This window comes from Passer domesticus, chromosome 11 (assembly GCF_036417665.1).
Source record: "Passer domesticus isolate bPasDom1 chromosome 11, bPasDom1.hap1, whole genome shotgun sequence".
NCBI lineage: Eukaryota > Metazoa > Chordata > Aves > Passeriformes > Passeridae > Passer > Passer domesticus.
Window position 1 is genome coordinate 13368747 of NC_087484.1, and position 25036 is coordinate 13393782.

At 38.7% G+C, this 25036-nt stretch overlaps 1 protein-coding gene across 3 annotated transcripts in view; it reads left to right on the forward strand.

Annotated features, from left to right (window-relative positions):
• Positions 1-25036, forward strand: part of PLOD2 (procollagen-lysine,2-oxoglutarate 5-dioxygenase 2) — a 47175-nt gene that overhangs the window by 15014 nt on the left and 7125 nt on the right. For all 3 annotated transcript variants that reach the window (XM_064385797.1, XM_064385798.1, XM_064385796.1), the window contains exons 2-13: positions 48-139; positions 1597-1733; positions 7216-7379; positions 8492-8604; positions 10507-10570; positions 11305-11402; positions 11975-12076; positions 15679-15804; positions 17382-17503; positions 22514-22618; positions 22878-23003; positions 24196-24337. In XM_064385797.1, the coding sequence (XP_064241867.1) occupies positions 48-139; positions 1597-1733; positions 7216-7379; positions 8492-8604; positions 10507-10570; positions 11305-11402; positions 11975-12076; positions 15679-15804; positions 17382-17503; positions 22514-22618; positions 22878-23003; positions 24196-24337 (1391 nt within the window). The remainder of the gene's footprint in view (positions 1-47; positions 140-1596; positions 1734-7215; positions 7380-8491; positions 8605-10506; positions 10571-11304; positions 11403-11974; positions 12077-15678; positions 15805-17381; positions 17504-22513; positions 22619-22877; positions 23004-24195; positions 24338-25036) is intronic.

Genomic DNA, 25036 nt, shown 5'->3' on the forward strand with positions numbered 1-25036 from the left:
GTGCCCTGAAAGCATATTAATATATGTTCTTTTCTTTTCTTCCTCAGATAAACTTCTAGTCTTTACTGTAGCAACTAAAGAAACCGATGGCTTTCACCGTTTCATGCGAACTGCAAAGCATTTCAACTACACAGTAAAGGTATTGTGTGTTTTGTAACAAAGATTTGTGCTGTCCATGCTGTAAAACAACCAGTAAATGGTAGCTGACCTTGCCTTAGCTTCATTGTGTGCTGGGACAGAGAGAAACAACAGCAGAGCTGGGGGGCAGGAAGGGCACTTGCTGCTCTCCCTGTTGCTTACCTGCTGGTGTCCCTCTGAACCACCGTGGCAGGGAGGTGCTGCCACTGCCTTAGGAGCTGTTTGTAGCTATCATGGTCAGCATCCTCCTCACTCACAGGCTCTGGCACGTTTTATCTCAGAGCCTTGTTTTTCAGTGTGGCCGATTTTGTTTGTATAAACACTTCTGGGAGCTGTACTGCACTCAAGGCTTTGGATCTTTTTTCTTAAGCAAGGCTGAAGCACTGCTGCAAGGACAGAGGGAGGCTCACAACTGAAAATTTCTCTGTGTATCCCAGGAGCCTGTAATTTCTGAGAGGACAATGTGTTTCTATCATTCTTTCCAGCCTTTTCTGCCTTGCTCCATGCCTCTGTATGTCACGTACTTAGGTCGGCCTCTGCATGACCTTGGGAAAAAGGGAGGGCACTAACCTTCTAAACTTTCCCCACAAATTGGTTTTGCCAAGAGAAAATCCAGGAATTCAGATATTCAGATGCTGTTATGAAATTTTTCTTCTTACTTACCACAGTGCTTGCACTATAAATAGGAAATTATTTGTGTCTTTGACTTTTATCACTGAATTTAGAGGACTGAGAGAGCCTTTCTTAATATGACAGAGTTGTACTAGAGCACCTGAGCAGCCTGAGCTCTGGATATGTCTTCCTGCTTTGCAGATTTGTCCAAAGCATCATGCAGTGTAGTTCTTCCAGCCTTTATATGTTCCAAAAACCTTATGTTCAAAACACATAGAGCTTTTTTTTTTTCCTTTCTTTTTTTTTGGCATGTAATCTGCTATAGTGCTTGGCTGGGGAGGAGTTTTATGTTTAACTCAGTTTTAGCAGTGAGCTGTGTACTGGGAAACCTATCCTTTCCTTTTCGTACAAAAAACTTGCAATTCGAATTAGTTATACCTTGATCCACCAAGGTCTTTTGTGCCTCCTGTTCCTAAAGGGATATTATTGAATTTTTAAAGTCTCATTCAGAATGTTTTTCTAATACAGATTTTGAAACAATCCTTGGCTTTTTTTTTTTCTTTTTTTTCTTTTTTCCTGAAGGAGACACATTTGAATAAATGGCAGTAGCAGGCAATTGCTTGATTCTTATTTGGTTAAGAAATGTCTCTCTCATGTTTTTGCAGTGATGTCATTGTGCTGAATGTTGCTTCAGACATGGAAACCGACGGTGCTGGAAGTGCTGGCTTGCTATGCTTTAATGTGTTACTTCTGCTTTAGCATCTGTTTTCAATAAGGGTCTGCTTTGAAAAAGCCTTATGGGTTTGGGTACTAGCAAAAAGTGCTTTTTTTGCCCTTTTATTCCAGGTTCTTGGAAAAGGTGAAGAATGGAAAGGTGGTGACCAGCCCAACTCTATTGGTGGAGGGCAGAAAGTTCGACTGCTGAAAGAGGGCATTGAAAGCTATGCTGACCAAGAGGACTTGGTTGTACTGTTTGTGGAATGGTGAGCAAACCTGGCTCCTTGTCTTTGTTTTAATTTGGGTAGATATGCAAAAGTAGCTGTTGTGACATGCTGAAAGTTGCCTGATGCTTTTGTTCTTCACTGTTTTATTTTGAGAGAGTTGGCGTCTTTCTTTCTTCATTCATAAAAATAGTGGATTGCTTTTGGAGCAGTTGTTACTTTTTAACAGATTTACAGATGTAAGAGCGGTTCATAGTTCTGCTGCCTCGAGAGGGTAAAAAAATGTTGCTGGGAGCTGAGAGGCTTTTAGGCAAGCATTTGTCCTCACCCTGTTCAGCTGCAGTGAGAGCAGGATGTGGCTGCAGGCTGGGAGTGTGGATGGGAGGGGGAGCAAAAGCAGCTCCAGAAATAAAATGTCCAGCAGGGACCAGAGGCATAACCTTGTTCCACGAAGTAACAAACAGTGATATGGAGGAAGCTGGAAAATGGCTCCCTGAGGAAAGCATTTAACAGGAGAATGTGTTAGAGAGCTGAAACAAGAGTCTTGGTGTCAGATGTAGCCTGATGCCTGTGCTCTCTGTGTGATGGAAGCACAGAGAGACATTGCTGCTGCAGGTGCCAGATTGTAGCTCACAGCACAGCTATGCTTGAACATCCTCCCTGCAGGCCAGATAGGCTTCTCCTGTCACAGAGAGCACAGAGCTCAAATGTATTCAAAACACTTTCTCTACTGCTTCCCTCTTCCTTTTCTCTTCCTCTTATTTTCCTCCTGTGCCAGCAGCATGATCAGAGTAGCTCAGAATCCAGCTTGCAGCAGACACCAGGCTCTTCCACACTCGTGTTAACCAGAGCAGGGTCACAGCTCTGAAATCCTCACTGCAGGGAAGGCGTGGGACCAGGTCTGGGATCAGGGACAGGAAGCTCCAGTGGCTGACAGGCAGCCTTGGAGAGGGGTAGCTGAGTGTGAGCTTGGAGAGATCCATGGATGAGTTCACCCATGCTGCTGTTACCACGTCATGCTGGAGTGTCTGCTCCAGAATACTCTTTCAGCTTTTAACCTGCTTTATTTATTTAAAACTTATTGAAGAAACTTAGGGGAACTTTTTCAAGGCAGGAGCTTGGTAGCATTTGGATCATCACAAGGCAAAGTGGCTAGACACTGACAATTTAGGGAAAGTTAATTTGTTTTGCATAAGTTAACACTTTGGGAAAGCTGGAGTGGCCTGTTAAACTGGTAGTAAATTCAAATATGTTGCTTAATTTTCTGTTCCAATTTTACCTCTTGTGATAAATAAAAAGTACCTAGAAAGCAAAAAATTGTCACTAATTTATAAATAAGCATAATAAGGGATGCTTATTATGCTGAATGTTTTTTATGCTTGCTTAGGTCTGTAAAAGTTACCTAGTTTGGAGATACATATCAAGTTTTTGATTTTTTTTAATTGACTTGTTCAATTCTGTATTTGCTAAATGGAAAAATAATCTTTCTAAAAGTAAATATATTGTTTGTTCATAGTGTTGTCCTGCTAATCATACAAGAACTGAAACTTTCAAAGGTTAATTTCAAAAATTTTGTTCTGTGCTAAAGCTCAGATAAAACAAACATTTCCCAAATGTTTTCTACTTACATTGAATTTCTTTGTTTCTGAATTTATTATCCTAATTCATCACTATTTCTTCTTATGTGGTAAAATATACAAATTTATTATCACATTTGTACAGAGGTCTAGCTCAAATTTTTTTCCATCATAATTTGCTCTCTGGAGGGGCAGGCTGTCTGCTGGCATGGGTGAGAGAGTACAGAGGACCATGTGTGTCCAAGTGCAAAAGCCATAATCTTTCTTCCCATGAAAAATCACAGGATTTAAGGCCTCCCAAGTTCCAGAAGTCCGAAATCCCAAGTACATATTTGTTTAAAGCTGGTGGAACTGATTCCAGACAGGAGAGAAAAAACCAGTCTGCTGATTCTAGCATTATATTTTAATTCTAATGAGCTTTTGCATTTCCAGAAATCCTGGTTTGCAATTTAAACGCGGATCAATGTAGCAGTAAGTTTGGAAAAGACAAATGTCATGAACTTCCTTTCTTCTTCAAGTGTTTTTTATTATATTCATTGTGAAGCATTTGGAATATTAATCTTGGGGGTGGGGAAAGGAAATGTCTGGTTTGCTTACTGTAACTAGGAAAGTAATTTTTAGGGAGCTGTTTACTTAACAAACTTAGTTTCTTGGTTTGGTTTTTTTTTTCCCCAGCAGTTTTTTCTATGGCTCAGAATTCTGGAAATAGTTTGAGCTTCTTCTGTGGACAGCTTGTGCCTATGTGTAGATAGCAAAATGCCTGCAGATGGAACACTATTTAAATTAGGCTTGTTTTTTTCTCCAGCCAACTTCTGGTTTATTTTGGACCATTTTAGATTGAACTGGCTAATGGCCAATGTAGACTGGATAAATTGGTTGGTGCTGTGACTGTTCATCCAGAACTCTCACACACATCTCTTTGTATCTTGAAGCCTCTCAGTTTGTTGTTTGTTTTGTTGTATTTATTTAAATGTTCATCAGAAACTAAGGGATAATTATATTTTCTATGTATCTCAAAATGGCTAAGGTGTGGCCCTGGTGGGGACACAGTCTAAGTGACAAAACAGTTTTGTGTCTGTTTTGTGACCTTGCTAGTCACTAGTAGGCACTGTCTTGTATTTTGTGCTCTTACCCTGCAGCTCCAGTAGCAGCAAGTTCTCATTGTTGAAGTTGTGGATGCAGAACTTGCAAGGTCAGTTCTAGAGCACCTGAGTCTCTGCTGCTGTTTCCCTGGGTTGCTGGGAGTGCAGGGTGCACAGCCAGCATGCTTTGCTGCTGCAAAAGAGAGGGAGGGAGGGGTGGATTCCAGTCCCAAGCATCTGCCATCTGGGAGCTTCAGGAAATGGGATTAGGTTGTGGAAACTTTCTGGTTTCTCTTTTTCTTTTTTTTTTTTTCTTCTTGCTTTCTACTTAAATTGAAGGATTTATGAAGAATAAATAAAAGAGTATCTGAGCTGTTCCTGCTTGCCAGGGAAGCCTGCTTTTTCCTGGATATGTATACAGTCTTTTTCCCTGTCAAATTTTGAAGTCCTGTTTAAAGTAAGTCATTGTGTCACCCCTAATAACAGTATAAACTGTCAAGGATAGTCTTGGGACCTATTTTGTGATGGCTTTAGTGGTGTAGACCTGATGTGAATCCTCCCTTGTTGCAGGAGGTGGGGTCTGACTAGGCTGAATGTAATCTGACAGAGCAGGTGACCAAGGCAAATGATGCATTTCAGGTGTTAAGAAGTTTTCCTTTCCATGGAGAGAAAAGTGGGAGCCTCATAAAGCATCTGTGTCAGCAAGGGGTGGAAGGCTGGTGGAGGTCCTGCCCAGAGGTGTGGTGACAGCAAGTCACCTCTTGACAAGAGGGCCTTGACCATTAATGGCAAATGTAGGTTCCTGCTGGATTAATAGAGCTGCATAATATCCATTGCAGTTTAGCAGCTCAGCTCTGGGTTTAGGGTTATAAACTGTGCTGTACTAAGTAGCATATCCCTTTCACAAGCAGAGCCTGTGGCTGGCCCAGCATGTTGCTCAACTTTGGCTTTCTTTCACAGAATGACAGTCCTTGGAAGCAATGTTCCAGGGTGTTTGGTTCCTTCCTGCAGCTGGAAGTGCTAGCAGCAGCAGCACTGCCCTGATCACGGAGGAGAAGCACAGCCTGCCATGAGCTATTAAGCTAAAGCCTCAGACAGATCTCTTTTTGTCTGTCTTCAATGTGTCTCCTGTTTCTTGTGTGTTCTACAGGCCTGGTCTGGCATTGAGTCGGGCTACAGAAATTGAATGGAAAGGGGAGTGAAATGTATTCCTGTAAATTTGGGCAGAAACAGGCTTTTTTTGTGAAACTGGGGAAGGTCCAAAATGTACAATTTCTGTCATGCATTCTTCTGCCAAAGTTGCAGAAAAACATAACAGAGTTTTCAGAAAACCACTTACTTATATAGACTACATAACACAGTTCCTCTCCAGGGTTTATACTTTGCTTTGTGGTGAAAATATTTTTTTACATTTGTAAGCCAGCTGTTGTTCAGTTCTCTTAGGCCAATTTCATGAAATCCTTTTTGAAGAAATGACATCTTGAATAATTTCAGAACTGTGGTAAAGGAGAACCATAAGTCAGTAATGGTTGATCTGTTGGCACTATTGCTGGGTAATCCATTGCAATGCAAAATATTCTGTGTAGTGCAGGTGGGGTGCTGCTGTCCTAGTTAGCCCAGCTAAAAGGCTTTGCAAGAAAAGTCTTGGTCAAGGTTAGACCTTGGTTTTTGGTAACTCTACTGTTACTTTGCCTGTTATCAGGGCTAGTGATTTTCAATTTTTAAGGTACGTGTGTAGAGCAAGAATATCCCTGTTTTCAGATGAGGAAACTGCAAGGCTGTGATGCTGCCATTAAAATATTTTGCTGCTTCAGCCAGAGACTAATGTGTGATGTGATTCCAATTTCACTGTGACATTCTTCATGCTGTGTAAAGTGAACCTTGAAGTGGGAGGCATTGGCACAGGTCACCCAGAGCAGCTGTGGATGCCCAATCCCTGGCTAATTCTGAGTTCCAGGCCAGACTGGATGGGGCTTTGAGCAGGCTGGTTTAGTGTGTGGCATCCCTGCCCATGGTGGGGGGATTGGTTTGTTTGCTTGGTGGTGTTCCCAACCCCCTGTGCCCACCAGGCATTGATTTAGATTTGGCTCAGCCATAAGAAACCACCAGGCTTGGTGTGCTCCATTCCTACAGGACCTTGGCCAAACCAGGCAGGTTTCATTCTGGTTTGGCACACTGTTGACCTTTGGCTGTGTCTAACAACGATGAGCCCCTCGCCACCTTTAGGTCTTTATCCTCAATAGGAATTGTGACTCAAAGGCAGGTAAAGTTTTTCATAAATAGGTATTGTGATACTTTGAACCTTTTAAGTCTTCAGCACATTAAAGAGGTTGAATGAGAAATCTGTGCCTTGTCAGGATGCAATACATTCTTTATGGGCAACTAGACTTCATTGAGATCTTAGTACATTCCTGATAAGACTTTTTAGAAGAGTCAGTGCTGTTGTGTTTAGGAACAAGATCATCTAGATTTTCCCAGTGAAAGTCATCTAAGTCATCTTTCAGTCCTACTTTTCATCTGTTAAAATTTGGTATTTTTAATTGTTGTTCTTAAAGACATAAGCAAAATGCTTGAAATAGGAAAATGAAATTCAGATAAACGAAATGTGAAGAAAAAAGAATGTCCAAAATGTGGAAGGCTAAAAAGCAGAAGGAGAAACTACTTTGGATAAGTAGTACTGATTGAAGTTCCTCTCCAAGAGGAGTATTGAATTTTTACATGGTGGTTACATATTGTTTAATTGAGTCATTTTTCAGAATGAAAGGGCTGTTTGATTTTTAAATATGAATAGTCCAATGACTTGTTTTGAACACAGAAACATTACAACGAAATTAACCTAATGGATGTATTTTCTTTCCTTTTAAGCTATGATGTTATCTTTGCTGGGGGCCCTGAAGAGCTGCTAAAGAAATTTCAGGAAACTAATCACAAAGTGGTGTTTGCAGCAGATGGACTAATTTGGCCAGATAAAAGGCTGGCTGACAAGTATCCTGTTGTCCGGAGTGGGAAACGATTCCTGAACGCAGGAGGCAAGTGGGATCCTCAAACACTTGAACTTGAGCATGACCCTTCTCTGTTTTCTGTTCTATGTACTTGTTGCATGTGGAGCTGTTCCTCAATTACCCAAGTACAAAACTGATGACTGGATATGCTGTCATCTTCCTCCCCTCCCCACTTGAATTGTTCCTCTTCTGTGCTCAGGCATAGTTTTCATTAAAATTTGCACAGTGTGTGTTTGGCAATAACTTGTAAAAAGCAGATAAATATAGTCAGGGTCTAGCAAGCAGCTGTGTGTGGCAGTGTAATGCTGTGCAAGGATGACCCCATTGCTGCAGAAACAATGCAGTGCACAAGCCCAGCAGGGCAGCATGTGCTATTTATAGCCTGGTCACAGAATTCCCAAACTTGGCTGCCTGGTTCCTGGAGATCTCTGCACACAGGGTGGATGTGCTGGCAGCTCAGCCTGGCCTGGCAGCATGGCTTACACAGCTCCTTCTACAAGGAGTGGGAGCTACTCCCTGTAATCTCAATGACAGATGAATTCTGAAATTCTCCTTTAAATGCCAGCTTTGCTAATAATTTTGCACTTGATTAATGCATGCACTGATACAAACACTGTGCTGTGTAGAAGCTATTGAGTGTGTCATTTCTGGGGCACCCTTCTTCAGTGTGCAGATCTGGGAGTGTCCCTGTTTCTTTCCCTCACCTATTTGTCCTGTCTTTTTTTTATTTTGGTGTATATTGGTTTTGAGTTGAATTCTCATTGTATTCCTGGCAGTATTAGATTCAGGAGTCTCTGCCAGTAAGAAGTGATTGATGAAAAGGAAACTTTTTCCACAGATAGGCTTCTTGGGAAAGTGATAGTCTGATATCATGCTTTGGTGCTCTCAGAACCATTCTGGACAGATCTGATTTATTTTTTTCCTTAAAATACCATTACTATAAAAATAGCCAATAATTATTAACTTTTTGAAACAGACCTGTTACATACCTCAGGAAGAAGATTGGATTTTTGAGCCAAGTTTCATAAATTTCATACTTTTTCTTTACTGGCAGCACTCAGAATGAAGTCCCTGGTTGTTGGACAGCATTGACAGGGTAGTGTTTTTTATGGAAATAACCTATGTGTGTGATGTTGCAGGATTTATTGGTTATGCTCCATCCATAAATCGTATTGTGCAGCAATGGAATCTGCAGGATAATGATGATGACCAGCTGTTTTACACCAAAATCTATGTTGACCCATTGGCAAGGGTAGGTAGTAACTCGCTTTCTCTTTTCTTTCTGCTTGAAATAACACGCAGCTCCTCATAAAACACCAAGAGATGAAAAGACTCTGTCTTTTCAGGAATGCTGTCTATACTGGAGTCCCATGTTGACAGTTGTTTGTTCTCCTGAGATTCCTACTGCTGGAATGATGAACAGGCTCCCAAAGGGTCATGACTTGATATATTATTTCAGGCTGTCTTCAGCCCCAGGCAGGTTGTGCTTCATTGTTAGAAATAACAGCTCTGAGGTGTATGATCAGACACATTTATCTCAATGAGGGTCCCATGTACTTGGCAGTTTGATGGCGAGAGAATGTGGCATTTTGCCAGGGTGTCACTGAACTACTTGCTGATCCAGTGTTTTTTACTTTGGCTTGCTGCCATTTCAGATCCTGCCTTAGCTTTCTGTGCAAATAAGTTCAATAAAGCTGCATTGTAAATTTTGGGTGAAGACCTCTCTGTGTCCTCACTTAACAAAGTTCTCTGCTGAATTGCAGCGTTAAAGCATGAAAGGTGTTAGAGGTGTGTCCCTGATGCTGGAAGAAGAGGGATAAGGGAAGCTGACAATATACTGATGCAAAAAGACTTTAGAAGCTGATACAGAAGAATTTTGAGAAGGATTTTGATAATTTGGTATGCTTAAGACAGATGCAAAGTTTTTGAAATATATACGTGTTGTTTCTGGCATAACTTAATGGAAAATCAGTTCTGTTTGGCTAGAGATTCAGAAATAGAATAGAACATGTCTGTTGGAAGGGACCTATAGTGATCATCTAGTCTGACTGTCTAACCAGTATGGGCCTGATCAAAAGCTCAAGTGTGTTACTAAGGTCATTGCCCAAATGCTTTTTAAGCACTTGACAGGCTGGAAGTTTGACAACCTCTGTAGGAACTGATCCAGGGTTTGACCACCCTGTTCACTTCCTAATGTCCAGTCAGAACCTTCCCTGGTGCACCTTTTAACCATTCCCACCAGCTCAGCTCCTCCCTCTCCCCCTCCCCTCCTCAGGAAGCTGAAGGGAGCACGGAGGGGCCCCTCAGCCTGCTCCTCTAAACTAGACAAACCTCAGCTGCGCCTCACGGGAAATTCCCTCCAGCCTTTAATGACTGAGTTGCTGATGTGCAAGTTCAGTCAGATGCCAGGTATGCAATTGAAGAGACAGGGTGTAGAGACATTAAAGCTGATTCTGCATCCAAGTCAGAAGTAACATAATTGGTTGTCTAAATGGATTGTCTTCTAGACCAAAATTGTGTATCAGTGCAGAGCACTGCTGCGCTGTGGTTCAAAACACTTCCATGGTGCTTACTGTACATCACCACTGATTCTCTATGTAGTAATAATGTGCCCAATGCTGTAGAATGTGTAAGAAAGTCTTGGAAGGCCAAAACAAAGGACGTCATCTGTTTTTAAGGCTGTTTTGAATGTTACATACTTGAATCAGCATTTTAAAGATGGTAAAACATGGTATTTAAAATAAGGTAGGATTAGTAGTACAACATTAGGAACATGCTTTAAAACCACCAGTGTTTTCTATTCTGACATGATACTTAAATTTGACTTTTATATTTTTGTGACTCTGAAACACAGTATGTTTTGTTTCTTGGCAAAGACTTGTTAATTTTTTTTAAATACACAAATTTTCTTTGGCTTATACTGCTAAATTACAGTTCCTGTGGAGAGTTATGACCTTTATCCTTCAACTTTAAAGTTTCTGCATATGCAAAAGTGATTGCTGTAGAACTGCACAACTTGGGAATACAGACAAATATAGCAATTTGAAGAACACATTTTCCCTGATTCCTTGCTGCCACTGTGGTATAATTGCAGTGTTGCTGTAAAAACATTGGCTTTTAGAACGCCTCAACAGCTTTGGTTCTTTGATTTCAGGAGCGCATTAACATTACTTTGGACCACAAATGTACAATTTTCCAGACCCTAAATGGAGCTGTTGGTAAGTGTATGATTGGCACATTGTTTCATTAACTGTTATTAGCACTTCTTTTTTTGCTTAACCATGAGTGTAGTTCTTTAAACATGTGATTATTTTAAGGAAGTGATTGGATGGGTAAAACTGATCACCAGATTAGTTACTGGGCTTTTGGGTTGATTATTAGTTGAATTATCTCATTGTAAAATATTTGATTTAAAATGGAGAAAATAGTTCTAAATAAATGAAGTTGGCAGAAAATATAAAGTTAAGGTTAATTTTTCTATCTGCCTTTCTAAAACTTAATTACAGGCGTAAGATTAGTAATTAAAATTGCATTTTAGATGTTCTCAAGCAAATGACTATACATATGAAGTTGAATATCAAATAATGTAAAACTTTCTTTATTTAACTGTCATGAATTTAAATGGAAAAGTGCATCTGTGCAAACTCCCTTTCTTACATCTGACCTTTAATTTTGGAACAACTTTTTTGTAGTCAGATCATATCTGAAATAACTGATTTCTCTATAAATAGCAATACTGAAGCTGCTGATGAGAAACTATGAAGTTTGAAGTCACCTTTTTATCATAAGGAGCTTAGAATTCAAGATCTAGTTAGCAGAAGTGAACAAAAGCTTCTAAATAAATAATACTGACAATGACAGCAACAGCAAGGTATATTATATCATCAAGGACTTAAAAATCTGAAATTTTAGCTTTTTTATGAACTTACTCTACTGCTTTGTTGATTTGCAGATGAAGTCCTTTTGAAATTTGAAGAAGGAAAAGTAAGAGCAAGGAATTCAGTGTATGACACCCTACCAGTCACCATTCAAGGAAATGGTCCAACTAAAGTGAGTGACAGTTTGGTTTTAATTTCATGTAAAACCAAGAGGAAACTTTTGCTATGCATCACTTTGTTAGTGTGGTTAAATTCTTCTGTTTTAAATGCAGGATGGAATCAAAAGGGTAATAATATATTAGGCAAAAAGTTTTCTCTAGTTTGTAAATCAACTAGCATTAAAAAATTCCCAGAATTCACTCCCAACTGTTTAAAGTATTTTATTCATGAGATACTTCTGCTTTGTACTAATCTGCAGATTAGTAAATTGCATTGGTTAGGTACATCTCTCGAAATGTTTACCAAATAATTTTTACATTCTGATGTGTAATACTTTTATTTTTCACCTCAAATGCATGTCATTTTTATGAAATACTATTTTTGTAGACTTCATGGTACATATGTAATCTGTTTTGTCAACAAAAAGAATAAGGTCAAGTTTTTACCTGCTATTTTTAATGTTTGTTTCCTGTCAGTTGCCTTTAGTTACAAGTGATTAAATGAGTTAACCTGCATTGTTTGAAAGGTATAGATCATCCTTGGCACTCATCTTTCATTAATTTAAACTGTTCATTTCTGTATCAGATCCACCTGAATTATTTGGGAAACTATATTCCCAATGCTTGGACACGGGAAACTGGCTGCAGTGTTTGTGATTTGGACTTACTAGACCTGTCAGCAGTAAAGGTGAGAATACTCTGCACTGGAACAAGGCCCTTTTGGGTGCAGCTGATGGGTGTTCAGTGATTCCTGAGGCCAAGTGGCTTCTTCCTGCAATATGTTTTACTACTTTCAGGAATATTTTTATGCATGTATTTTAATATAGCTTTGCACAGTGTTGCTGAAGATGATGCCAACCCCAAAAGCCCTCTAGATCTTCACCTCTGTTCACTGAGGGTGAATGAACAATTTCTGAATTGTGCAAGGTTCTAGGGAGTAATTAGAATTTTGGAAGAGGTAGAAAAATTCTAGATATTTCAGAGTTTTTGACCTATAAAACAGTCAATATGGATCATTTCAAGAACTTCTGTTGCAAATAGAGTTTAATAGTTAACTAACATGTTACAATTACTCTTTTCTGAGATTAAACAGTGCAAAACTGCTTTGCCTTGTAGAGAGCAATACAAATAATTTGTATGATGTAAGCAAATGTGTTTCTGTAGAAGATGATTGGATTTCAGTACAGTTTTCAGCATTCTTGTAGGACACATACACATGGCCTGTGTGTGTATCCAGTACTTGGCAGCTTTGGCTCTTCCACTCCAAGCATGATGTCTTTCATGTCTCTGTAAATATTTCAGCTTGTAGACAGTAAATTTGAGGCAGAGTAAATACTGACCTCTACCATGTGGAATTGTAAGACTTGGATGAAAAAGTAAATTCTGATTATGTCTAACAGGATCTTTCCAGCAGATGTTTCATTTCTGTTCTGTATTGAAGATCTGAATGAGAACAGGTCTTTGGGAGGATAGCATGAAAGAAATAGTGGCTTGTTATCTTTGCAATGAAAGGAAAAAGTGAAAAAATTTCTGGGCAATAAATAGCTAGTGAGCTGGAATATAAACTAAAAAAGTTTTTGTTGGAATTTTAATAACTTTCATATTCTTTCTCTGTTTTTAAATTTTATTTTCTCTTTTAAGATAAACAGTTGAATGGTGTTATAATTAGATAGTGTTTGCACTCCCATCATAAAGTTTACCTGAGGAAAAGATGTTGTCAAAGATTTTTTTCCAATGGTGTTGGTAATCAAGATGTGGTTTTGGAGCAGTTGAATCTGAAAGCCAGTAAGGGGGACACAATGATTTACTGGATAGCTTCCTATAGTTTATGTACATCTACTTGGAATGTGTCTTTACTGTAGTGCATTCTTTGGACTTCATGCCTCAGTCACACTGCCAGAAGAAATAACAAGGCTTTTCCTTGGCCTCAGTGGAAGTGTTTACTTCAGGCATTTCTAAGTACATCAGGATTTAGTTTTCTGAACGTGCTCTCTGTTCAGGCCAGTCTGGTTGCTACTTAACAAGAAATCTTCAGTGAAAAGAGCAGTTCCTTTTCTGTGCCTCTAATAATTTTCTCCATATTGTTTTATTTAACTGCCTGCATTTATACATTCATATCTTCTGAGGATTTTGCTTGCTTGTTGGGATTGCCTACAAAGGAGCTCAGAAGTACACATGGTCTTTTGTTCAGTCTTTGTCCTTTTGACAGAAACAGCATCTTCTGCAATCATGGCTGAGGTGTGGGAACTGCTCTGTTCTGGTAATGTCAGCAACCTGTGCCAGCCCCAAATTAACCATGTGTTCAGGTAGAAGCAGCATAATGGAAAATAAGTTGAAGAGGGCACCTGGACTCAATAAGTGCAAATTGTTGCTACTTTCTTAAGGGTTTTTTTTTTTCCCTGAAACCTAAATTAAGTTTGTTGCCCAACTTAACCTCCCTAGAAATGCTTTTAAATTCTAAAGCTTCTTACTGGTGTGGAGACTTTCCAATGTGGCTGAAAAGGATGATCTCACTCTTCTCATTTCACTGGCAACTCTTGTGGCAAGAGATCCTGAACTTTGCTCTGTGCAATTGTACTGAGACATTGTCCTGTGTTTCTTCCAAAAATTGTCTTATACTCAACTACTGTTTATTAAAAAGTAAACTTTAAAAGTCAAATACATGACCTCACTGAAAATGAGAAAATTTATCAGAGAAAATGCAGCATCTGGGTGCAGACTGGGTATTCCCAAAGAGGTTTTGCTGAGAGGCAACTTCTGATTTCACATGCTCAAAATGCTCATTGTGACCTAGATTCAGATTAGGCAGTGACAACTCTTTGTGGTAAACCAAGGTCTGAATTGATGAACTCTGTGCTTTGAGGAGATGCAGTTTACAGGAATTTTTCCCCCTAATTTTTTTAAACACCATTATGCTTTGGTTACACTGAGATTTCAGCGTGTTGCCAAGCAGTTCACATTTCAGTGTAATGAAGCAGTGTCAGTAATTCCTCATTGTCCCCATAGCCTTTGCACATCCAGCCAGAACCTCTTTCTCTTTCCCCTGGAGAACAAGGCGGTAATGACTCTGAGTTAGAAAAATGTGCAAAGTACAGTGGCTGCAGCAGCTGTAGCACTGGTAGCTCAGTGTGCCCAGCTCAGCCCGGGCACCTCTCCTTGTCCCTGGCCATCAGTGCACTGCTGATTGTTCTGGAGTTATTGGGGTGTCTGTGAGGCTGTGCTTTCCCAGCAGCCCTTACGAGGTTTGCAGATGCAGCTGTGAGCAGGAGGGGTCAGGGTAAACACTGGGTGTTTCTGGACTCCCAGAAACACGGTTGTGTAGACAGTGACACTGTGAAACCTCAGCATGTGTTGATGCTTTATCCAGACACTTCTCAAGTGGGTGTTGGCCTGCTTAAAGAGCTCGCTGGCAGCCTTTTATGCTCATATAAGGTTTCTCTCTGAGCCTTGTAATGGATTCGATTTTTATAGTAATTGTCTGGTTTAGAGATGGAAATAATTTGTAGTCAGTATTTCTTTGTGTAGGAGTTGAGGCCTTTGAAGGTTAACTTTTTTTGTCTTGCACACTGCAGTAATACACTTCAGGACTAGAAAATAAGTGCTGTCTGTGTTTCTTTTAGTGGTCATGATCTCATGATCTCTGTCAAGCACATACAAGGCAGCCAAATACCATCAAAAGATGTGAATTCACTTTAAAATAAGGTCCATGAAAGTTCAGTATTCTTGGATGTAAGGACAGCAGCTCCATTAGTTTATTGAAGATCTTTCTAAAATCAGTGAGTAGGGAAGGAATGCAGAGCTCAGTTCAAATGAATGGGGAGAAATAGTGCATATACATTTATAGAAGGGTATTGTAGTCTTTGGCTTAAAGTACAGCTGAGTAAAATATTTAGTAGTATTCATTCTTTAACTATTTTTTAAAAACTTCTCTCCTCTATATTTTCTTGTAAATGTAGTCTGCATCTGTACCTTGTTAAAAAAAATTACATTCTTTTCTAGGTATATTTCCTTAAATGATTCTTTTCTGTTTTAGTGGGGTTTTTTAAAGTAAGAATTTTAAAACCATATTACATTATTTTCTACTTCCACTGTGTGTTTCATACCAATATTAAATCCGTTATATTTGCTTATTTTTTGAAGCCAGTGAAAATAAAATTCTGAGCACACTGGTTTTGATTGTTTGAAAGCTGTGTGGACTGTTTACTATATGACATTAGTTGCCCTTTATTATAACTAATCTTAGAAAAGAGGCAAGTCTTATTGGTTGTATCAACATATCATTTTTTTTAGGAATATCCAAGAGTAAAAATTGGTGTTTTCATTGAACAACCCACTCCTTTCCTAACTAAATTTTTAGACAGACTGTTGACTCTGGACTACCCACGGGAGGCACTCAGTATCTTCATTCATAATAATGTAAGTATGACTTTATCATTGTACAAAGCTTCAGTTTTGGAAATTGTGCAATGAATCAGAGTGTGGAGTATATGGATTTGGTATAAGAACACAGTTAAAATGCATAGGAAGAGATAATCCTTCAGAGTTCAGTATGCAAAGCTGGAGAAATTAAATGAAATTGTCTCAGGACTTACTGAAGTGTATTTAAAGAAACTGCTTAGATTATTTTACTAATGAAAAAAATGTATTTTGAAGTGTGTGCTTCTGGAGGAAGTACTGACAGCCCTAAACAATAGAGTAAAATAACAGAACACCTCCAGCTGGAAGGGCCTGCATCTGACCACCTCAGGACTGAGCAGCAGTGACACCAAATTATGAACAGCTGTCACCTGACAGTGGACATGGGACCCTTCTTCATCTTGCTGATAGCCCAGTTTGTTTCTGTTGGCACTCCTGCTGGTTCCCATGGTAGGATTGGTGTGTTCAGATGTATTTTGGCTGGCACTGCAAATAAGTTGCTTTTGAATACTCCCTGCTCATTACCTAATGATCTGGCATTGCTGGTACTTCCCCAGTGACTTCAGCCAGTATTGCTGTTTTGGGCAGCCTGGTCCAATGGAAGCTGTCCCTGCCCAAGGCAGGGGGTTGGAAGGAGATGATATTTAAAGTCCCTTTCAACCCAAATAATTCTGTGATTCTGTGATTTTAATCAGTGAGGTGTCAAATGTGTGCAATTTTTTTGGAAAAAAAAATGAGGCTGGAAAAGATATGGGAGTAAAATTTAGTTGTACCACTTTTCAGTGTGCATGCATTGCTGTTGATATGAAAGCAAAAAGGGGATCAGTAATAGAAGCAGAGTTTATCTCTAAAGTGTCCATTGTGGTTTTGTAAAGGGATTTTGGGGGTATAAATGTGATTGGCACATGGGAATTGTAGGCTGTGTAGGTTTTGTAGCTTCATCCAAACGTTTTATGGTGTTTGAAATGGAATATAAGGTCTGAAGAGCTTTTTATGTTAGAGGGGGAAAACCCCTACCCTATGTCAGTTATTCTAATGTCAGCCACAACAGGCAAAAGCTACAGTGAGGGCACTGGTTTGGAAGTATTGCATGCAGCTGAGAGCTCTTAAATATAAATAAATAGAGAGGTAAGGAGGAGGGTAAATAGAAATTAAAAGAACAATCAGTGGGACTGCCTTTTAAAGAAACAACGGCTGTGCCTGTACAGTTTGGTACAGGTACAGCTCCCTCTCTAAAGTGATTCTGGAGGGGCATAAAAAACTCCTGCATGCCACTGAGGTTGTAGGAGGGGTTTTAAAGACTGTAACATAAATATCCCGAGAAATACTGCATAGATAGTTTGTGAATCTTGCATTATTGTACAGCTTTGAGTAATATTGATGACATGTTGGATTATTTTCCTAAAGTTTTGGACAGAGGAGGTTCATTTTAATGACAGATATACTGGAATATCTTCAAACACTGTTTGGCATCTGTTTCTTTAGGACAGAATACAGTGTGTTCTTGGACACTGTGTTTATGATTCATACTTATTGATGCCTTACATTTGCAATAAAAAATGTTTACATGGTTACAGGAGGTTTACCATGAAAAGCACATCAAGAAATTCTGGGAAAAAGCCAAGAACATTATCAGAAATATTAAAATTGTTGGACCTGAAGAAAACTTGAGTCAAGCAGAAGCCCGGAACATGGGAATGTAGGTTCTAATTTATAAATCTCTTATATTGATGCATACACTCACAATGTTTCATCTTGCACGGGTATTACTTTGTGCCTTTAATGTTTACATCTTCACCTGTGAAAATGGGAGCTTTTGTGATAGAAAAGATGTAGATATAAGACATGAATTGTCAAGTGTTTTATGGTTTCTGTGTAATATAAAAAGCTGTTGATCATTGTGAAAAAAATCTCTCTGGTTTGGGCTACTTCAATAGTTGATCATCTTGTCTTGTGATGATGGCCTAGAGAATGCATAGTATTTCTTTTATTTTCCAGCTACCTTACTGCAGAATTTTTTTCATTTTTGCATTGGATATGCTTTTAGCAATTGCTCTTTTGTTGTCCTAGTGCTTGCTCTTTTTTCTTTTTTCTAAAGTGACATTATATTTAAGTAACCATATGGGTCAAGCCATATGGTTAAAGCTATGGTTGACCTGGATGTGCAGATGACTGAATTCTCTTTCCTCCTGTGGCTCAGAGGCACTTCCTTCAGAAGTGCTCAAGCAGAAATTTCTCTCAAAGGCAACTGACTTTATCTTATGTTTGGTCTTGCTTTTTTCTTTTGTTCTTACTAGCATATCCAAAACTTTAGCTTTTAAACCTGGCACTTTCTGTGCCTGAAGTTGAACCTTGGAGTTTGTATGTCCTATTTCAGCCCTGCCTGTCACAGGGTCTCTTCAGTGCTGCAGGATCCCACCAGGATCAGGACCACCTTGCTGTGGCCCTGCAGCAGGATTCATTCAATGATGATACTTTGACTCACTCTTCTGCCAGATCTTCCCTGAGTGTCAGAGCACAGAAGTCAATTTCAAAAGGCCATTTCTGTTCAGAGGTTGAGCATAGGCTGTTCGTAGCCTCAGCTGAAAGAATGAGGGTCTTGAGTCTCGTGGTGTTGCTGGAAACTTGTTTGAATGGGGCTTTGTTGTGCTGAAGCCACTGGAAGACTGTTCTCTGGCTGAGGTCCACACCTCTCCCCTTGCCTTTCTAGGAAATGCTGCAGATGTCCAGTGGTAGTCGAAGCACCCACTCACATGTTTATAAATCATGCTTTCTTTGTTTTTAACACTCTCTAAAGCAGATGTACACTGATGACAAACTTTTTTTGGTGTATGTTATGTGTAACTGAGGTGGAGTTTTTGGAATTGCCTTTTCCTTTTTGTTGTTATTGACAACGTAAGGCAGAATCTTCAGTGTCATCAATATCTATAGTAATACTAAATCTCAGCCAAAGACCTGGAAACCTGTCATTTTTTGGAAGAACCTACTGACTTATAATGACACTTGAAACACTCGAGTGGCATTTCCATGTCTTTCTTTTTTTTAGCCTTTGTCTCTAAGGTATGAGTTCTTACAGTTAGTTCTTTATTTCTTTAAGGAAAAATCATCTTTGTTTTTGTCTTGGTTGCAGATGAGATTTCAGCCAGCTGTTACAGAATTTGTTATGACAGAAAACATGAAAAGCAATTAAATATGTTCAAGTAATAACGGAAAGTTGGGAAATATTCACTTCTGAGGTTTTATTTATAAAAAGTATGTTTTCCATAATATTTTTTCTCCTGGTACTTACAGCCTTCAGGATTTCTCTTTCAGGGTAGTTGGTTCTTTTTTGTTCCTCCCTCAAAAATATTAGTAACAGGACAGGGTAGGAATTTTCCAAAACTTTTTATACAAAAATGTCCTTTATCTCAGCTGTTAAGTAGGAATGTGCACATTGTGGCTGTCTGGAGAGATGCAAAATGTAACCCTAAATGGAGGCAGGAGATATCACTCAGGCTATTGCTTGCAGACTTGTATCTGGAACACCTTTTCTTTCAGAGGTCTGTCAAATTATTTAAGTGTTCTCCCTCTGTGCTTGCAGTCCATATTTGGAATTGTCTTTCCAAACTGAAAGGTCTGAAAATGATAACTTGATTAATTGCAAGTTCGAACTATGTCTAAAAAAAAGAGAGATGGCTCAATGGCCGAGAAGTTGGGTAGACAATATGTCTCTGTCACAACCAATAGACCCTTGGACTATCTCAGTGGAAAGTGTGATGAAGGGAAGAGCTGTGACATTCTCCCATTTTCAGATGAGGTCACTGTTCCAGATGGACTTGTGGTTTGTAAACTCAGTCAGACATCACTCTGATTGCAAAATACTTTAAACTGATCTGCTGAGCTTCACACTGCCAACCAAAAATCTTGGCTTTCTTCTGAATTGTTGTTAATTGCTGCACTGAAATTGCTCTAAGTGATGTACAAGGACGCAGCTTTCTTTTCAACATTTGGTCTTACTTCAGATCAGGTGGAGTGGAAGGAAAGTAGATTGAAGGGTTTAGCCTTTGAATGTAGATAAGGAAACATTTTACACATGAGCTTTGCCAGAAAGCACTTTCCACGTATTCATTCCTTGGAGTGACCTGGATATGCATACAAATAGTTTCACATATAAGATGCATTAATTTCTAGAGAGCATGCTTGCTTTATTAATTTTGACTGAAACTTTTATCACTTTCTCTCCATCTGAAACCTGTAGTGTTTTAAGGAGATTTTTTTTTTAGTGACCTTAAAGTGCAAAGGATCACCAAATGCCAAAACTTCATGCTTGCAGCGTAATTCTTCCAGCTTTTTCAGATGCAAGCCATCATGTCAAATGTGAAGGATAAGTTCTGCCATGTGGTGATCCAGTCTTCAATACTGTAGAGAAAGAAATAAGGAGAAAAAAATAAGTCAGAATAGTAACCTTGAAGTTTCCTGACTGTTTAGGACAGGAATGCTCTTAGAGAGTTCTCAACAGAGTACTGAATGACTGAGAGTGACTTAGACCAAAACTTCTAATTTAGTATTTGTGGTTTGGATTATTAGGTGACTGAGGCACAGGAGGGTTTCTAACACTAAGCACATGGGACCAGTTAGAATAGAATTTTCTGGGTCTGGATTTAAAAGGGATGGGGGCAGAAAAAAAGGCAAAAGTTAAAGGATTATGCATTTTGCTATTATGTAATTAATTTTCAAGGTATATTTGCCTATAACTAAATATAAATTTGTTCCACTTCATCACATTTTTATAATTAAAAACATTTATTCTCTTCATGTTTTTGTTAGCAGCAGAGGGTTTACCTGCTTTTGGAGTAGTGCTGGCAAGTGTTGTGGCTGGAACCCTGGACTGAAATCAAGTCTGGTCTCAGGTCTATTTTCCTCACTAGAATAAAGGAGCTGAATGTTTTTGGAAGAAATTTTACATCTAATGCCAAGTGCAGTATAAAAGTCAGGTTGCTATTAATAATTGTAATTAAGCCAATGATAAGTCTTTATGTGACTCGTGTTCAGTGGTTGTAAAGCTTTGAACAGAATGGATTAGTAAAGGAAAATACCATAAAGACTGAATAGCAGGGCCATGTTATGGCCAAAATAAAACCTGCTGGTTTCAGCTGGGGCAATGTGAAAGTGCTGATTAAGGAATTTCTGTCACAAAAATGTCTGTATACGATGTCAGGTAAGGCATGCCCAGAGACTGGCCAGAGATGTAGACTGGGTGTGTGTTAAAACACAGTGATTTTAGCAGCAGTGGGAAGATCATCTCTGACATATGGGTATTTTAAAACATTTTTTCTGAAATTATTGCTTGATCTTTAGTGATCAAGCTTGAAAAGGAAGGAGTGCTTAAAGTTATGGAATAAAAAAGCTCTGCCTTCTACTGTGATTCCAACAAAGTCATACCTCTTGAGTCCTTTGAGAAGAAGAAAGTTTGAACAGAAAGACCCAGAAGGTGTTGATAAGTAGTAATTCTGATGTAAGATTTAGTCCTAGGATTGGAAGGGGTTGGAAGAAGAGCAGGCAGGAAGCCATGGCAGCCCTTACCTTCATTTGTATGTAACCTGTCACATCCACACTTTGTCAGATCTTTTGAATAGACAGAGATCTTTGCCTTTGCAGAAAACAGTCACAATCAATCAAATCAAGTGGAACTTGAACTAAAGCACTGATTATAGATATTTTTAAACAAGAAAGTAAGATAATGTTTCAAGTTATTATGGTGGAATTAAAATAGAGAAAATAAACATTCAGTAATGCCACCTGCATGATAGGAAGCTATTGCTGTATTATTGACTTGAGGAAATTGTTCCACCTTCTCTAAAAGTATATTTGATTTCTTATAATCTCCTATTATTCTGAGGGCACAGGAAGGCTGAATCCACTATACCAAGTTTTGGCCTAGCAAGTCCACCCTACCAGAAGTATGCAAACATAGTCTGTGTATCTTTCATATTTACAGTAGAATGTGTTTTCTTTGTCTTTCTCTTGGAGGCATGGGAGTTTGTGCAGTTTGTTCTTCTGAGATCAAAATCACAACTGATAGAAGTAGTGTGTGGACGCATTCAGTTATTTTACCCAGTATAAATTCACTGCCTTTGCAATTGGTTTATATTTCTCTTTACCATCTTTGTTGTTCTTGTAGATCAAAAAGACAAAGAAAAAGTCTTTAAATGTTTCTTTATATAAGTTTATAAGTTTTTGTCCTACACCCTCCATAAGGTTTCAATTACCATTCAGATTGCATCTCTGGACTCTTTTTCCAAAGACAGCATTACAGCCACTTGCTAGAGGAGCTTACTAAATAAGGTCACACTTCACTGTTAAGTGATTGTACTGATACCCAGCTATATAAATTAATGGCTTGCTCCCCCTATCCCATTTTCTATTAGGACACTCTGTAGAAGGTATTACTGAACTTGGTAAAGGCTAGAGGCCAAAGAAAAATATAAGGCATCTAATCCATATATTTTAAACTTCTAGTTAATGAAACTAACGTAGTCTAAAGACACCTTTCTTTACAAAACTGTGCTGCAGAGGACTCTTAATGCAATGAATCAGTTCAGTACTTACTTGTAGTTTGGGGTTTTTAAAAATCTTTGTGTTTGTTTTGTTTGTGATTTTTTTTTCTGGACATCTGTCCATGTAGACACTATTATTATCATGAGTTAATAATTCTTTTTTGTATTTTTAGGGACCTTTGTCGCCAGGATAAAACATGTGAATATTACTTAAGCATAGATGCAGATGTCGTGCTGACAAACCCCAAAACTTTAAGAATACTGATTGAACAGAACAGGTATAGTAAATCTCTTATTTTGTAGAATTTCCTCTAAATTGAAAGCATTCTCTGGGGTCTGTCCAGGGAAAATAAGATCCCATTTGTTTTTGCAGAGTTAAATCCTCTTTGTTTACTTGTGGTATTTCATTGCCGTAGTTCATAACAGGCTTGGGGGCCAGCAATTCACAAAGCATTTTGTTCCTGTCAAACAGCAATTCCTGATGTGAATTTCAATTTCAGATTTTCATATTTTCTTATTCATTATGTCACTTCACAGGAAGATAATTGCTCCGCTCGTAACCCGCCATGGGAAGCTTTGGTCCAATTTCTGGGGTGCTTTGAGCCCAGATGGTTATTATGCTCGATCAGAAGATTATGTGGACATTGTCCAAGGGAACAGAGTGTAAGTAACTGTAAACTAATTCCTAGAGTCAGGGCACCCAGTATGGTTATTAGCAACATATTGCATGAAGCTATATGAATATGGTATTACTCCTGGAGAGATGAGGTTTGGTATATTGTTTTGTGTTGTCTATTTCATAGAAATATACTTGTTTATTCCCACTCACAGCTTGGGAAAAAACCAAGTGTTTAACCTGCTGAGTTGGTGTTAGGACTGGACACATCTATTACTGGTACCTGTCTGATGGTGTCTGGTTGCTCTACCAGTGTACAATACAGAAAAAGGCAAGATAAATAGCAAACCCAAAACTCTACATCCCTGGCATCTCAAGCACAAGGAATGGTTGTTGTATTCATTAAATGACTTTGTAATCTCCTTGGGGTAAATGCTTAATCAATGGAACAGCTATAACTTCTTTGTGCGTTTCCTACTGTATATGATGTCACATATCTCTTAAGGAGCTCTTCAGCAATACTTTTGTCAAGGATAAACTTTTGGGTTTATCCCTCCTCTAAATTAATGTGATGTAAGTTGTTCTAAGCTTGACTGTTCCATATGGTGATGCCTTTTCTACACCCTGGAAGAACAAAAGGGACTGAAACAGACTGCTTGAATAGGACTGGCTTGTTTTCAGTCCTACTGTACTAAAAGAGTGCTTGTGGCACTGGGAGGGGGGAAATCTGCAGAGGGAGCATTTTGAAAGCAATGCTTTTGTGTTGATATTGGCCCAACTCACATAAATACATGGCCTGCTGTGGTCTGTGGGTATTTGTGTGAGGAGGTCAGACCAGCTGTGTGGAGTCTCAGTGAAGTCTTTAAACTCATTTAAAAATCTGTTTTGGAGTTACTTTCTCCATCTGGTATTGTAAAATAATATTAAAAGAGTTTGACTGATTGTCTTAACTATGGAAACATGAAGTACATGTGTAGTTAAAATTCCATAGAGAATTTGACCTTGCTATATTTTTATAACAGTATTTCATAAAAATTGAATTACTGCCTACGCCTACTTTTGAGATGTCCAGATGCAGTTTTCCAAGTGTCTTGGGAACCTTTCAGCTTCTTTTTCTTGCAGCTTGCTTAGTCTTGTCAGCAAATTCAAAGATGCTGATTTAATAGAATAGGCAACAAATTAGTTTTCATAGCTTTAAACTATTTTTGTGTTGGTTTTTCTTTTTCTTATTTTCAACAGAGGAGTATGGAATATCCCTTATATGGCTAATATATATTTAATTAAGGGACAGACTCTCAGATCTGAGATGAAAGAAAAGAACTATTTCATGCGTGATAAGTTGGATCCTGATATGGCACTCTGCAGGAATGCCAGGGAGATGGTAAGGTGTATCTGTAACAGCTTGCTTTCAAATACACACATTCCTTTGTGTCCTGCTGTACTCATAGACTGCTTCACTTGATTGATCTTGGATATTATATTTTACTTCTAATTCAAAGTACTAGCCAATTTTTGTGTGATAAAACCCTTCAGGTGTATTTTTTTAAATTGTTGAGAACAGATGTTTTTTTCAAGGCCAATGCACAGATGCAATGACTGCATGGTATTTTCTGGTTAAATTCCTTGAAAATTTCTGTTGAGGTTAAAATACCTTTCTCCTTGGCACAACCTCAGTAGATGAAAGAGGGCTCAACTGCTCTGCTGTGTATGACTTAAAATTTACCAACTCATTTGGATTATCTCTATTGTGCACATTTTTATACAGTGTGAAACTTCTGGCAGACTAAGTTGGAATATTTTACCATTTTTTATTAAGTAGATATATATTGAAACTAACAATGGGCAGTGTCAAATAAAAAGCCTAGATGATGTAAGAAATGTTAGGAATCTTCTTAGGGAGCATGAATTACTCATTAATTTTTCTAGACAGATTAAAACTGTATCTGATAAATGTTACTTGTGTTCATCTGGAAGTAATGAGAGAACTTATTTGTACTGTAAAGTTATGAACCTGTAAATCCATATTTCTACTGATATTTACACTAGTTTCAGCACAGAGACAAATAAGACCCAAACCAGG